The 15,114-nt window shown below is 51.8% G+C and overlaps 1 protein-coding gene across 3 annotated transcripts in view; it reads right to left on the bottom strand.

Moving 5' to 3' along the window:
• Positions 1-117: 117 nt before the first annotated feature.
• The window catches only part of AFAP1L1 (actin filament associated protein 1 like 1), a 50,985-nt gene continuing 35,988 nt past the window's right edge, over positions 118-15,114 (bottom strand). For 2 of the 3 annotated variants that reach the window (XM_090020806.1, XM_090020808.1), the window contains 13 exons: positions 13,601-13,812; positions 12,616-12,795; positions 10,690-10,773; positions 10,134-10,227; positions 9,577-9,729; positions 8,678-8,889; positions 6,639-6,784; positions 5,802-5,880; positions 5,454-5,565; positions 4,349-4,513; positions 3,158-3,336; positions 2,531-2,659; positions 118-1,981 (listed from right to left, as the gene is read on the bottom strand). In XM_090020806.1, the coding sequence (XP_089876932.1) occupies positions 1,958-1,981; positions 2,531-2,659; positions 3,158-3,336; positions 4,349-4,513; positions 5,454-5,565; positions 5,802-5,880; positions 6,639-6,784; positions 8,678-8,889; positions 9,577-9,729; positions 10,134-10,227; positions 10,690-10,773; positions 12,616-12,795; positions 13,601-13,812 (1,769 nt within the window). In that variant the 3' untranslated portion in view covers positions 118-1,957. Of the gene's footprint in view, positions 1,982-2,477; positions 2,660-3,157; positions 3,337-4,348; positions 4,514-5,453; positions 5,566-5,801; positions 5,881-6,638; positions 6,785-8,677; positions 8,890-9,576; positions 9,730-10,133; positions 10,228-10,689; positions 10,774-12,615; positions 12,796-13,600; positions 13,813-15,114 lie in introns of all 3 variants that reach the window. The other variant, XM_090020807.1, reaches the window with a different exon arrangement.

Below are 15,114 nucleotides of genomic sequence, written 5' to 3'. Positions count from 1 at the left end.
CAGCAGGCACCGCGGGAGTGGGGCGGGGCGCGCGGTCTGCGTGACCTCCGCGTGACCGGGCTCCAGGGGCCGGGGGCGAGTCCATGACGTATACTCTCCTCTGGGCTTGGCTCCGCCCGTGTTGCGTCATAGAGGGGGCGTGGTCGTGGCTGGGCTCCAGGGTGCGAGCTGCGCGGGGTCCCGCCCACGGGGGAGGCGGCTCGTGGCAGCCTTGCGACTTGCTCCACGTTTTTAAGGGCAGCACGAAGGCGACGTCCCTTCCTGACCTCCAGCGGAGACGCTGCCCCACCGTCCATGGAGCAGAGCCGCCCTGTCTCCCATCCTCTTTCCACCAGCACCCGCTGATCCAGACCCCAGGGCGAGGCGATGCTCAGCCACGTTAGCGCCAGGCTGGTCATGGGGGGAGCGAGACCCACTCGCTGTTGCAGCGCGGGCGCGTGGGCCTGCTCCGAAGCCAGCCGGCGCTCTGGCGGGCGAGGGCGGGGTGGGGAGCGCCGCCCTGAGTGAGCGCGGGAGAAGTAATCGCTCCTTCGGCTGTAGCGCTGGTAGCAGCCGAGGGTGTAACCGGGAGCAGCCTGGCGGCCGCGCTGTCCTGTTAGCGTCTGAGCAGCTTTTAAAGAAGGACAAGGCAGACGGTTCCCAAGAGTAGCGACGTTAGTATTTACAGTCACGGATGGCTCACACAGACTGGCCCGTTGCAGGATGGCAGGACAGCAGCGCTTCCCCCCTCCGCACTCCCAACACACACACTAACATTAATCAAGACTATTTTCTCCCCGCCCCCCTCAGCATCTTGTTCTTCTTTATTCCCCTTTCTCTGTTCCTTCTCCATTTTGGCTATACCCTCCAAATAACAATGCATCCTATCCTATGTACAGGACGGAGAAAGCACCACTGACCGAAAATACCATAGTCTCCGTTTCCCTCTCAGCTCTGCATCTGATACTGGCTCAAGGAAGAGCCAACATGGCTATCTTCACTCTAGTTGCTTATAGCCTCTCCCAGATACTTGGCAAGGCCCCAGCTGGCTGCTAGCCATTTGCTTTCCAGTGTTGGCACTTGAGCTCTGGTTCATCCTCAGCTGATCCCTACTCTTTGCACCCAAAAAGAGTGTGGTTGCTTTTGAAAGTGTCAGCCACAGATGACTGCACAGCCTCCACCCTCCTGATGCTACTGAGCTTACTTGGTATTAGAAAGAAAACCAAAGCATTTGAGAAGCTGCTGTTTGGCTGAGAGCACCCCAGTAAGCCACTGACTAGGTATCTGGAACCCAACACAGGGCACAGGAGAAGCGCCAAGGGGAGTGTCACCTTCTTTTAGGGCCTCTGGACTAGACTGCTGCAGAGGCAAGACACGTGCTCTCTGATCCAGTTTGGCACAAGGCAAGACCAGACGCTATGTCAGTGGTCTGGTCTGGTCTAGCAGAGCAGGCTCGAACATAACACTGGCTCCCAGGAACTTCCATTTCATGCCTGTGATGAAAGCTCATAGCACCCCCTGGCTGAAGTATCCTGCTGACCCATGCTTAACAGATGGCAAAAAATGGAGGCACGTGATGTAAAGCACAGACCCACTGACAGAATCTGGACTATAATCCAGCAGCTCTGGCTGCCAGTTTGTTATTTGCCAAGAAGGAAACATCCTTCAGGAGGGCTGGTGTTCCAGTCCTGTTCAGGGTGCTCCTTCCTCAGAGACGGGTATTCCAGCAGCATGCGAATCTTATCGTTGAAGGATTTCCCCCCTCCCCAATACCCCTCCCACTCCCCTCCTCCCCAGCAGTTCTGTCATCATCTTGTTTGCTTGCCAGACGTCAGTGCAATTGGAGGGTGGGTGCTTCTCTTTGCACCTCTCCCCAGCACCCTCTTCCAAGGTCCTTGGGGTAAAGGGGCTTGTGGCTCTTCAGTATATCCCAGTGTCCAGTGGGTTCTTGGCAGGCTGTGAGGGCTCGCTGCTCTGCTTAGGTTTGTTTCATTTCCCATTCCTGCAAAAAGAAGGAAAGAGAGAAAGAGTCAGTTTAAGAGCCTGCTAGCAGGAGGACAGCACAGAGAGATCTGGAGCAACTTTAGGCCCCATGTTTTAGACACCAAGACCTGTACTGGGAATGGGGCTCTAGCTCCGATCAGGGTCCTTCACCTCATGTGGGATTCAGTGGTTGTAGATGGACAGAAACCTGATGAGGCCTCATATAGCTCAGCCTTCCCAGGGCTAAGATAAGATGGCAAGTGCTTTGGCCAGTGTAGCTCAGCCTCCTAGTAACAGTTACCACCACCTTCCTGGGAATCAGGCCACAAATTGCCACTTGAACGATCTCCAGCCAGGCAGCCTGGCATCTTGCTAGTTTGAAGGTTACCTGCCCCTTCGGCAGGCAGATGTTGTGCTTTTGCTGGGGAGGCATGTAATTCTCCAGCCTCCTGGTCTGGGGAAGGTTAAGTGTCTGAGGATCTGATGGGGGTGGGATCAAGGTGTCAGCTTCATACCTTGTTGGCAGGGAGCGGGGGAAGGTGCTCCTAGGCTGGGAGCACAGCTATACCTTGGCCTTCTGCAGCACGTTCCCTTTGTTGGTAGGAAGGAGGGAAGGACTCCTCTTCCTCATCTCTGCTGCACAGTTAACAGGGACCAAGTGCTCTGGTACATTCCCATTTGGCTTATTTCCAGTCTCCTGTAGAAGAGGAAAAAACAAATGTTTAGAGACCCAGGGAGTTGTGACAGCAGGAGATGGGGATGCAGTGAGAGACACCAGATTGTAGTACAAATTGGCAGCTTCCCCATGTATCAAATGAGCATTAACCATCCGGTAAGGGGCAGCTGGGCAGGCTAAACTGCAACAGGCAGTGGCAAGGCTGTGTGGGGAGCCCAGGACTGAAATAACTGGGGGGGCTGCAGGTCAGTTCTTAGGTGCCTCAGCAGAACAAAGGACAAGTCACCTGGACTTAAATGGCCTAAGAGAAGGACAGTGAGGATGCAGGACTTCCTCAGCTTCAAGGTTGGCAAAGCACAGGGGAAGGTGCAGTCTCAAGACCAAAGTGAGTCTAGTTGTATCCCTGCACTTCCCACCTGCCAGCAGCAAAAGGAGTCATCCTAGCTCTGCCCCAGTGCAGCATAAGTGCCCCAGCCTGTGGATGGATGAATGGATGGATGGTAGGTAGCATCTCCATACCCCATTTTCGGCCTTGGTGGTCACAGCTAGCCCCAGAGCAGGCCCTCCAGCTAGCGACTGTTTCAGCCTGTCTTTCACCTCTGTCAGCTTGAGCTCCAGGTCCACGCGTCGCTCCTCCTTCCCCTTGCATTGCTCTTCCAAGGCCACAATGCGCTCCTCCAACTCCTTCAGCTTGTGCCCTGCTCCCAGCACAAAGAAGATGGGTCAGGCCCCATCAGTTCAGAGATGCCTGGAGGTTGCAGGCTGCAAAGGGGGTTCAGGGGTGGGTCTGATTCATCCCTCCCCACCTGAAGATCTGAGTATTTCATTTCTGGGTGGCAAGAAGGGTTGTGGTCCCAGCTGGGGATGCTCTAACACTTCTGTCTAGGTCTGTTTCTAGTGTCATAGTGCTTAGTCTAGCCATGCAGGGCATCAGGTTCCCACCTTTGCTAGGATTTATTAGGAGCTGGTTTTCTGCTCTGACTTTTCAAGCTCAGGAACTGAGCGGGAAACAGTTACACCCACTTTGCTGGGGAGTTGCTCATGTTTTGGTCACTAGGTGACGCTGTTGGTCAGTGGTTGCGGCAGCGATTCCCAGCAGTGGAAGCAGCAGTCTGCTCCAGCCTGCGCTGACTCAGCTCTGCAGCTGGCACTTCGCATCTGACCTAACTGAGTGGAAAGAAATAGCCATTTTGGCAGAGGGCTTAAAGCGAAGCCCCAGCTTGAGAGGGGGAAAAGCCAGGAACAAAGAGTGTGAGGAACAGCTCCAGAGCAGAGCAGTGCTGAGGCTGGACCAACTGGGAGTCAGCACTGCCCAATCTGGAAGACACAGGCCCAGAGGGAGTTGGGTTGCTGCCAGGTATAACCTGCATGGGACCGGGGTCAGGAGCGGGAGCTTATTGGCAACTGTGCATGCAACTGGCAGAACTGTCTGCACAACCAGGCACCCCAGGGATGAGGAGCCGGTAGGGGAGGCCTGTGAGGAGGCTCTGCAGGTGCAATGCCAGAGCTGGGAGCAGGACTGCTGTTGGGGAAGATGTTTGCAGGTCAGGCTTGGCAGGACTAGATGGAGGACACATGCAGCCACCCTGACTGCTGGGCATGAACAAGCTGTGCCCAGATGGAGACCACAATGTCCTTGCACACAGAGGTGAGGAGCAGCTCAGAAGATGTACATTTCTTCTCCTGGCTGGTGCTGCAGTTGGCCCATACCTGTGCTGCTCTTCATGGCTTCCCGGAGCTCCCGCTTTTCTTTCTTTAGGGCCACCAGCTCATTCCTGATAGAGGATTTCTGCTTCTCCAGCTTCTCCTTCTCTGTTAGAAACCTCCTGGCATCCTCCTCAGCCCGGTTCTTCCCATACCTGTACTGGTTGGCATCTGCAGAGACCAGGATGCTGGCTGTCAGGTGAGGGGCTTAGGGTTGGCACAATGGTCTCTGCCTCTGTAAGGGACAACTAGGATACCAGCTCAGGAAGGCAACAACAGGACTTACCTGGGATGAACCAGGTCAGCTCAAAGAGGCTAGACAAGGACATGGGAGGAAGGACGACTCCCTGAGCAAAGAGTCAATATGCCAGCCCACCCCTCTCCCAGATGGCACTGGGGGTCCTGTCTGGGTGCTATACGGATTAGGTTGAAATGAGTGTCTTGGTCCCACACCTGCTGGCTTAGGTCAGGCAGTAGGTGCTGAGGAGAAGATCTCCCCATCTCTAGGGTGCTACTTTGGCTCAGAGTTTATTCCCATAGTGCGTGCCTGAAAAGTAGCTCAGGTGGGAATTGAGAGCACCACACCTGTTTTGCACTCACTCTCTATGTGGGCTCTTGCCCCTAGCTCGGAGTGCCTCTGTGTGGTTTAACTTAGTCTGCTCTGGAAGCAGATGGAAGCTGCAGTCTGTGTGCCAGATAAGCAGCTGCCAGGTGTTGGTACAGATATTACTGGTAGTTATTTTCCTCCATGTGCAGACAGGCTGTGAAAGGCAGGGACTCTTTGAGCTTCCCCCCTGTTGCATCCTACCAACATGCCAGACACTGGCGAGTTGAAAAAGCACATCCAGTCCTGGGCCTGTCAGACTGATCTGATGGTCAGCCCCAGCTGGGACAATGCTGGAGTCAGGTGGCCATCTCTCCTTTATGGACCGAACTAAGACCCCACCTCATCTTACTGAGACCTTGAACAGGCAGCAGCTGGAAATGACTCTCAGCTTCAGTGACTTGGGGCTAAAGAGGACCTGTTGGCTCCAAATGGCAAGCTTCAGCCCCTGGTCCATCTGACACCCTCCCACAGGAAAAAGATCCGGATCCACAGCCCCAAACTTACTCGATGCGTGTCTCTTTACTTTGACTTGTGGGTCCACACGACGTGACTTCTCACTACAGGAGGAGGCATGACGCTTCACCTGTGCCCCTGAGGGCCGTGGCAGGTCCTCAGGCTGGACAGAATAGAGACGGGTGGACACACTGAACTCATTTCCATGCATAGTGCAGCTCATTGATGCTGGACAGGAGCTGGAAGTCTGCACCCACAGCTGTGTGACTGCCTAGGAGTCATGGCCCCCCAGCAGGCCTGGGGTAAACAGGGTCCTTTCCCTCCCTAGAATTGTCCTGTGGAGGCCACAAGATGGAAGGTGGGTAAGGAAGAGTTGGACAGAGCATGATCCAGTCTTACCTGCACCTTTTCATAGGGAACATCATCATACACCACCCGGGACAAATCAGTCTGGCACTCATGTGAAGAGCTGGCCCACCTGGGGAAACAGAGAGGTGGAGGCAGAGCACATTAGCCAGCATCTTCCCTTCCAGAACAGCAAAAACTCTTCAGTCTCACCTAGCCCCTTCTATCCATGGAGCTCAAAGCACATTGAAGGCATTCATGACTTCATAGCCTAGCCTATGCAGCATGCCAGCAATTTCCAGACTACTAAAAGCAGAGACCTGCTTCAGGAGATCTCTCCCCACTCCTTTAGACCTTACAAAGGCTTAGCATCTTACATTTACAGGTCTCCTATAACTTGCAAAGCAGGTGCCCTGCACTTAGAGGAACGTTGGAGTAGATGTTATCTTGTCTCAGCAATGAGGTACTGAGAGATGCAATGACTTATTCCAGTTCCCAAAGCAAACCCCAAACTCCCAAGTCCCACTCTGGGTCTCTAACTATTTGGTAGCTTGTAGAAGGCATACATAGCCTGGAGCCCCACAAATCATAACCCCAGATCTACTGGCCCTATGGCATATCCCTCCTTCCTTCCTTACTGATACTGAGGGTTAGGATGCTTTGGAGGCTGTGGGAACTGCCTTGGGGCCCTCAAATTTGGCAGCAGAGAAACAAGAGGGCCTCACTATGGATGACTTACCAATAGCCTTAAAAGAGATGTACTCTACAAGGCCCAGCCAGAGCAGTAGTGGGTTGGTGCCAGGCAAGCCTTAGCTAATGTGGGATCCTATAGGGAGGCCCAGCCATGCTGTCCTAAAGAGTAGGGGTAGGGTGAAAGAGGGAGCCCCTTACAGATAGGAGTGTCTCACGGCAGTGACTATGTTGGCAATTGTCTCGACATCCACGTAGTCATAGTGCAAGGCCTCTGGGGTTGTCTTTGAGCCAGTCTCAACCAGCAGAAGGCCAAGCCAGCGGCCGAGATCTTCAGAGCAGTTTGCCTGGGGAGGGTGAGAGAAGCATACCATGGCCTCCGGATCTGCCACAGCTCTCTCCAAGAAGCATTAGATAATCTTAATACTTGTGAGCATAAGGAATGACAGGGAATTATTCTTTCTTATTCTCCTTGAATTGGATCTCCCACACAAGCTCTGTGACACCATCCCACACAAAAAAATGCACGCTTTAGTAATGCACGCCACACATGCATATTGAAATAGGGTTGGTTGTCTGAAGATAAAGTGTTTGTAGTAAGGAGCTGGGAAAAGTTATTCTCCCTAGTGAATCTCTCATGTACCTGAATCCACATCAAATTCCCACTCCAATTCAGACCCCATCATGAGAGCAACTATACGAGTCAAATGTCTTCACTTGTCCCATTCACCCAATTCAGCAGTCTCTCTGCATCAATTCTATAAATGCCTGGGTAGCTGCTCTATAATCATTTAGACCCCAAGTGAAATAATTCAATGAATTTAATCAACAAAGGGGAGAAAGGAGATTATGAAACAAATTAACAGGGACAACCCATGCATGTATGCTTTAATCAACCACGGGATAAAAAATTCACATCTCTTAAGGGATCCTACAAAGATAAAGATTTAAAGAATCCAACTCCTTTGCTTGTGTCAGGAGTAATGACGGTGATTATTAATGTAGAAGCTCATTTCCTCATCAATTCATCTGATCTTTTGCTTTTGGTTGATCTCATACACGCTTAGCAAACTTTCAGATGACACCAAGTTGGGTGGAATTGGGACACTCCAGAGGGCAGGCTAGGATCCAGAACGGCCTGGATAGACTGGAGAAATGGTCCGCAGTCAACCAGATGACATTCAACAAGGACAAGTGCAACATTCTGCACTTGGGACAGAATAACCACATGCACAAATACAAACTGGGGATTCAATGGCTAGGCTGCAGTACTGCAGAGAAGGACCTGGGGTTTACAGTGTACCATAAACTGAATATGAGCCAACAGTGTCCTCTTATTGAAAAAAAACCCATCAGCATCCTGGGTTGTATAAACAGGAGTGTCACTTGCAAATCAAGTGAAGTGATTATTTTTAGCACTGGTGAGGGCACCTCTGGAGTACTGCGTCCAGTTTTGGGCCCCACACTTTAAGAAGGAAGTGGGCAGTTTGGAAAGAGTCCAGCACCTGGCAACAAAAATGGTTGGGGGCCTGAGAGGCAAGACTTACGAGGGAAGGCTGAAAGAACTAGGGTTATTTCGTGTGGAGAAGAAAAGACTGAGGGGGGATTTGATAAGTCTTCAAATACCTGAAGGGTGATTATAGAAAGGATGGAAATGGGCTTTTCGTTGTGGCTGTAGGGGACAGGACTAGGAACAACTGCCTCAAGCTGCAGCAGGCAAAATTTAGGTTGGAGATTTGGAGGATCTTTCTGATTATGAGGTGGGGCAGGCATTGAAGCAGGCTACCTAGAGAAGTTGTGCATTTTCCATACTTGGAAACTTTCAAAAGCAGGATAGACAGACACTTGTCTGGGATGGTTTAGTCAGGGATGATCCTGCCTTGAGCAGTGGGCTGGACTAGATGACATTGTGAGGTCCCTTCCAGTCCTACTTTTTTATGATCCCGTGCAGAGAAACTCAACTGATCCACTTCACTTTTTGATCTGCTCCATATTGCTTCTCTGTTCCATGCGCTAACCTCACATGATTGTCTCAAGTGTCAAGCACAGTAGGGGAAGGGCTAAACTGGATGATCTGCGGAAGTCTCGCTTTAAAATGTAGGACATTTCCCTGTTTAGCTCGAGGTTTGTTGTAACACTTGAGGAAACAGCAGCCCAAGCTTTGGGCCCAACCTCTACTCCTTGAATGAGGCAGGGAATGCTTCCTTCACTCCCCCAGGCCTCAGTGAATGAATGCTCACCTCCAAGGCAGAGACTTCCTGGCCATTTCGAAGGATGCGGAAAGCAAACGGGTGCTTGGGGCCCAGCCCTGGAACCACCTCACAGCCGCGGAGGACAACAGCGTTCACGTGTGTGCGTAAATCAGTGCGGTCCTTGTGGAAATAAAGGGTGTTGCCTTTTAAGCGACACCAGCGCTCCTTCCAGCACTGATTAACCAAGACGTTCAAATAACCTGCAGGGAAAGCCAGATCCCAGACAGAAGTCAGCATCTCAGTCAGTGCCTAACTGGCTGGACCTAATTAACTGCCATGCATGAGGTAGAGAAGAAGGCGGGTAGTAAGAGGCACCGGGGGGTGTTTTCTGGAGGCGCCAGTCATGCAACTGAAAGGTCATCTGCTCTCACTCTATCAGTCTGAAGTGCTGCTGCGCTCCTACTGCTGTGCCTGTCAGCAAATCACTGCAGGTCTCCCTACCTCTGCCATTCACCCTTAACCAACTTGTGGCAGCTATTTCCTCACAATAATTTCTTCAACAGTAAAACCCCTACTGCAAAACTCCATGAGGTGTCTGGATGCTCCCTCTGTGTGGAGATCTTCCAATTAGAAACACAAAGCTATTAGTCACTGGGCCCTCCTGCTTGGTCGTTACTGAGATCATGCTCAGGAAAAATCTCCCCTGAAGCCAGTAGGTTTGCAAAGTGTTTCTACATTTGGGCCACAGAAATGGAGTCTTGAAATTCAGAAGCAACAGCAAAATCCTCAGCAATTTGGATAGCAACCTCTCCACCCCACTCTACCCTTTCCACTGGGGCAGAGGAGGACCTGTCACCAAGTCCCAAGGCAAACTTCCCTCTAGACTCAGTTCACCAGGAGTCCCTGTTTGTGCTCCTGTCACCCTCTCCTATCAGTGTGGTACAAACCACAGCATGGGATGTCCTCCTCAGTGGAGGAGGTCTGTGTGTCCTCAGGAGATGCCTTCTTCTTGGAGAAGCTGATGATCCTGGTAATCTTCTTCCCAGCTGCACGGCTCACCGAGCCCTTCAGTTCAGCCAAGCCACTCTTCTTGCCTTTCCCTGGGAACAGGATGGAGTGCCAGCTCAGGAGAGGGCATCTTCAAAGCCAGCCAAAGCACTGCCTACCTCAGGCAAGAGCAGTTTTTCAGGGGCTGGGACAGTTGCATGTTGGAGATATGCTGATAGGAGCTAGAGCAGGCCGTTCTCAACTCCCAACGACTCTTGTACATTGGGACAACAGAGTTCCCAATGACTGGTGTGGAGGGAAAACTCAGGGATGGGGCTGCCAGCTCTGTGGAAGGAGCCTCCTATTACCAGCCATGCAGCAGGGCCTAATGGCACTAACAAAGAGTGTGTGAGCAGGCCAGCCCCTTCCCATGTTGCAGCAGCTAATGGACACCACTGAGCTGAGGGAAAGGGAGGGAGGGCTGTTTCTGCAGCTGCAGAGGGGCTGGTGCTCTCACCATGTTCTCGGGGCTCCCTCCGGGCCAGCGGTGAGCAGTTCTCTCCTGTCACCACGCTGTCCGAGTCAGAAGTCTGTTTGTCTTGTGATAACCTCTGTGGGGAAAAGGCAAGCATAGATCAGTGCAGGTCATGGGGATCCTGATGGTAGCAGCTACCCACCTCACCACAACACCCAAAGAGCTTTAACCCTTTCAGTGTGAGCCTGGAATGACCACCATCAATGACAGCTCTGCAAATGTGGCAGGGTCCCAGTAGCCTCATACAGGCTCCCAGTAGCCTCCATCTAACACAGCAGAACAGGAAGGGTATGTGCCCCAGGCCACTAGAAGAGTCTACACCTCCAGCTCAGGCCGATCTTGGATGTTCTTTGAGGGTGCCTTCAGGAAGCCTTTCACCACCTACTACCATGCAAATGCAGGAAAGCAAGCCTGCTCTTCAGCACTCCCAGTCCTTCAGTCACTGTGACATCAGGGTAGGCGTACTTCCCTCCTCCCATCCTCAGCTCAGTCTGACCAGCAGCACAATTTGGATGGCGGAAGAGAGAAAACGGGTTACCTTGTCCAGGTCTGTTTTGCACAGTACAGGGGATGTAGAGGCCTCGGTCCCTCCTGTGTTGGGGCTGCTCGCTTCCTTTATTGCCTGTGACAATGACAAAGCCTCTTAGCAACAACATCTCAGGACCCCGTTCAACTAAATGAACTCCAAGACTGGCCACGCTGCCATGGTCTGACCAGAGCAAATGGCAGTTTGGGATTAGTGACCATACTCCCTTCTGAACAGCTGCAGGGAGTAACTGGCACGTTTCTCACTGGAAAGTTTCCTCTAAAAAACTTCCTCTGCCCAGTCTCATTTGACTTGCACTTAATGAATAGGGTAGCCATGGAGTGAACTGATTGAAATACGTCTCAGATTCCCATTTACAGTCCCAAAGAAAGAAGTCAGAATAGAGTCTAGCCAGCTGACCTATGAGGCTTCAGTGGCAGACAGACTGAACCACTACACGAATGTGGCTTCTGTCAGTTTAAGAATGCCTGAACATAATTCTTCTTCCAACACTGTCAGAAAGGGAAGTGCTATTACTCTGGTTATACAGATGGGCATAGAGGGCATGTCTACACATGCATTTAAGTGTGCCAAAACTGAATGTGCATTAGCTTAATGTGCATTAAGCAGGTTTAAGCTGACGTCTACATGTGAAGGCATTAAAGTGCATTAACACTGCGTGTGGACTGATTTGGGACTAACTTTAGTCCCAAGGCAGTCCACACACACAGCATTAATGTGATTTAATACATCTACATGTTTATTAATGTGCTTTAACTATTCATGCCCACATTTGATACCTGCATTTGCAGGCATCAAATTTAGATGTGAATACCCTAAATTCTCCATTTTAAAACACATTACGGGTGCACACATGCCCTAATGGGCTTAAATTTAGGCTAATGCACCTTAAAGGGTCTCACGTAGACATGCCCTTAGAGACTACATCACTTGCCTAAGGTTACACAGGAAGACTGCAGCAGAGCAGGAATGGGAACCCAGGATGCCTGAACATACATGCAAAGTTTGGCAGGCTGGGCTGGGACAATGGCGAAACTGGCAAACTCCCATCAGGACCCACCCTGCATGAGGGCAGTCTTTCCTGAACTACTTCAGTTTGCCTGTGAAGCAAAGTACTCAGAAATCATGATCAGAACTTCCATGCTGAATCAGCCTGGAGATGTGCACAGGGTTCCCGCTCTTCCCCAATCCAGCACTTAAATGCAGGTCCATTTGCTATCCAGGATGTGATGGCACCAGTTGATCCACACTGCACTGTAATGGGGTGGGATAGAGAGGGAGATCTGGGGCAGGACCGGCACACCAGTCTCGAAGCAGTTGATCACCCTATCCTACCAGATTTAAAGTAAGCAGGGTCAGGGGTTGTGGCTCCCTGGGGTAGAGGTGGTGGTGCTGCTTAATACCCTTATTTCATGTCCCTTCACACACTGTCAGCTCAGACACAGAGTTAGTGACTTCCCCCTGCAGCTTCCCACATACAGACCAAGCTACCCACCCTCCTTCATCCAAAACAAAGGCAGGAAAAGGGGGGAGGGCAAGAGGAGGCCCTCCCCCATAGCCTGTGTGACTCCTGGCTATCAGAGCCAGCGGAAGGGGAGGACACTGCCTGGGCAGGCTGTGCTGGCTGGAGAGCTCTCCTCACAGCTGGAGCCCCAGCTAGACAAGGGGTGATAAGAGATGTGAGGAAAGCCCTCTTCTCCATCAAGATAAGGCAGCATGGAAACCCTGGCCTTTTCCCATGGGAGCCAGCCACCCTGCCTACTACTGGTTTCAGACAGGGATCATGGGAACCAAGCTACATGCAGAGATGATAGCATCAGAGCCAGGAGGATTCACTGGAAAGGTTCCTATAACACAGAGCTGGTGACAGTCCCTCAACATCACTGAGCCAGTGACACGAGGCAGAGACAAGGGTACCTTAAGCCACTCCTCAGCCTGCTCTTTGCTCTGTACTGCCAGCACCAGGGCCTCGGCCCCTGGCAGGGAGAAGCGCAGCTCGTGCTTCTTGCGGCGTCCATCCTTGGGCACGTAGATAACATTGCAGGCGCTCAGGGGCACCTCTAGGTGTGGCTGCCGATCCTTGGAGCTTTTGTAACACTAGAAAAAGAAGATGCAATAGTTATGCTTGTAGTGGAAACCAGCCTGTATCTTCTGCCAATGCTATGGGGATATGGGGAGAGGGAGCATGTCAGCCCAGTGGGGAACATCTCTGCCCAGGTTCTGGCTATCTGTTATATGAAGCGTTATCCGAGACCCCAAAGCAGTTTACAGAGATTGCAAAGTTACAGTAGTCTCATGTGACTGCTCCTCAGTTTCCCAACTGGGATAGGAAGAGTGACTCAGCTTAAGTCACAGAGGAATGGAGGAACAGAACCCAGGAATCCCCACTCCTCTGTCCTTCTCCTACCAAGACCACAAGTCCTCTCAGAGCTAGCACAGAACCTGAGGAATCCAGCATCCTACTGTGTGGGCTGTGCTGTGCCTTTAACCTGCCTTTCAAACTTTGTCCATCATGGTTGGCATGATGGTGTCAGGTAGTAAACACTCAGGTGAACTCTGATGGCTTCTGCTTGGAGACCTGGGCTATGGGTCTTGGAGGGGGCAGCGTTATTTTGCACAGCATATGTGGGTTTAGATATATGACCTTACAACATCACAGAGATTCCCAAAATCCGGCTTATACCTGCAGAGATGATGCACAGGAGACAACCCCACATTTTGCTCTTCATCAAGTGGTTAGACAAGCTTGGCAATTCTCCACCAAAGTTAATCCCAGCTTTGGTGCTCTCAAGCTGAAGCCAAAGGCCGCTCCAACTCCACATGATGCTGCCACCTTTCTTCAACCTAGACCCTCCCTGAAACCCCGCTGCATAGCCCAGTGCTCAGCCCACTGCAGCCTCACCAGGAGTCTGTTTTCCTTGATGACTGTCAGCTGCTTGGCCCACTGCCCAAAGCGCTTCTTGCGCAACAGGAAAGCGCAAATCCTGCAGTCCTTCACCAGGTTCATGGAAGCTTCCTCTGACGGCCACTGGTGTGTCAGCTGCTGGCCCTTCCCTTCCTCCTCCTCCTCATCATAGGACTCATAGGAGCTGCTCATTGCATCGGAGTCATTGTCTAGAAGAAAGCATAAAAATCTGTCACCCCAGGATACCACTGAGAACAGAGCTCCAGTGCCTTACATCCAGAGTGGGACTCCAGCCCAGAGGTTTCCCTCTCTAAGCAGTTCTTGGGGAGAGAAAATTAGAGGGAGAGACTCAGGGTCAAACTCGGAACAGAAGCAGTGACACTGAGTTTCCATTTTCCCCCAGTTACTTTCCAAGTCCACCCCTAGTGTTGGGAGGCCAAGTGCCAGGCCTACTTGGACAAGAGATCCCTCTGTCTGAGCCAGTGGACTGGCTTAACAGATTCCAGGTTTGTGAGCATCTGACCAAAAGCTGCAAGGCTGAGAACTAGCCAGCAAAGTCATTTCTTCTCTGTGAAGTGGGGGATCTCACACACTAACACTTCTGCCCTGACCCTCCCAAATATGGCCGGGGACAGCAACTGCACACTATGGAACATGTCACTGTTTTTATACTACGTGCCAGTCTATTCCCTGCACATGGGGGTGGCTCCCTGAAGGTTCACAGAGCAATGGAGGAGCTGGCCATGTGGGAACAATTGCCTACTCCTGAGAGCAAAACCCACCAGAAATGTCTCTTCCTGAAGTTGGGGACTGTGGTTGGTGCCAGCAGAGCTTCACAGTGAGAGGGCCCTATGCATTGGCCAATGTTACCCTAAGCCTCTTCCAAGTTGTTGAGGACAGAGTCAGAGGCAGGGACAGGTCCAGATTTCTAACCTGCTTGGACATTTATTACATAGATGAGGCAGGGAGGGCTGTAAACAACCTCATCTGCAAGAGAAGCTTTCAGTCTTAGATGGAGAGTCTCGTTCCTAGAGAATCAATGGCTTCTCCAAGCACAGCGAGAAAGGTCAAGGCTTGATAGCCCATGTTAGAGGTACCATGCATGCCAGGAGTTGCCAACTGCCAATATCCAGCTTTGCCCCAGTGGCTAGTGAGGTAGGGTCCTGAAGAGCAACTGGATGAGGAAAGTCCCAGCCCCTGAGCTGTCCATAGATGGATTTTTTCCACGCAGGGGAAGGGCTAGTTTGTCGTTAGTGTATTGCTTCTGGCAGGGGTTCCCAGAGCAGCAGGTGCCCACTCTTTCCATGGGGGCTAAGTTGCAGTAAATGAATAGAGGGCCTGGCTCTTCCTCACTCCTCCAATTCATCTCTGCAACATCCACCTATGAAAGTCCTGGAGCTCTGTGGTCAACCATAGGTTGTGTGTGCCCCTAGGTAACTTTGCCTCGGGGTAGGATTCCCCATCTCCAGGCCACAGCTCATCCCCTCTGCATTTGGCCTAGTTCATGCTGG

Source organism: Crocodylus siamensis, chromosome 10 (genome assembly GCF_052110815.1).
Source record: "Crocodylus siamensis isolate JL-2025a chromosome 10, ASM5211081v1, whole genome shotgun sequence".
NCBI lineage: Eukaryota > Metazoa > Chordata > Crocodylia > Crocodylidae > Crocodylus > Crocodylus siamensis.
The sequence above is the reverse complement of the archived record's forward strand: the minus strand, read 5'-3'. Positions and strand labels throughout refer to the sequence as shown.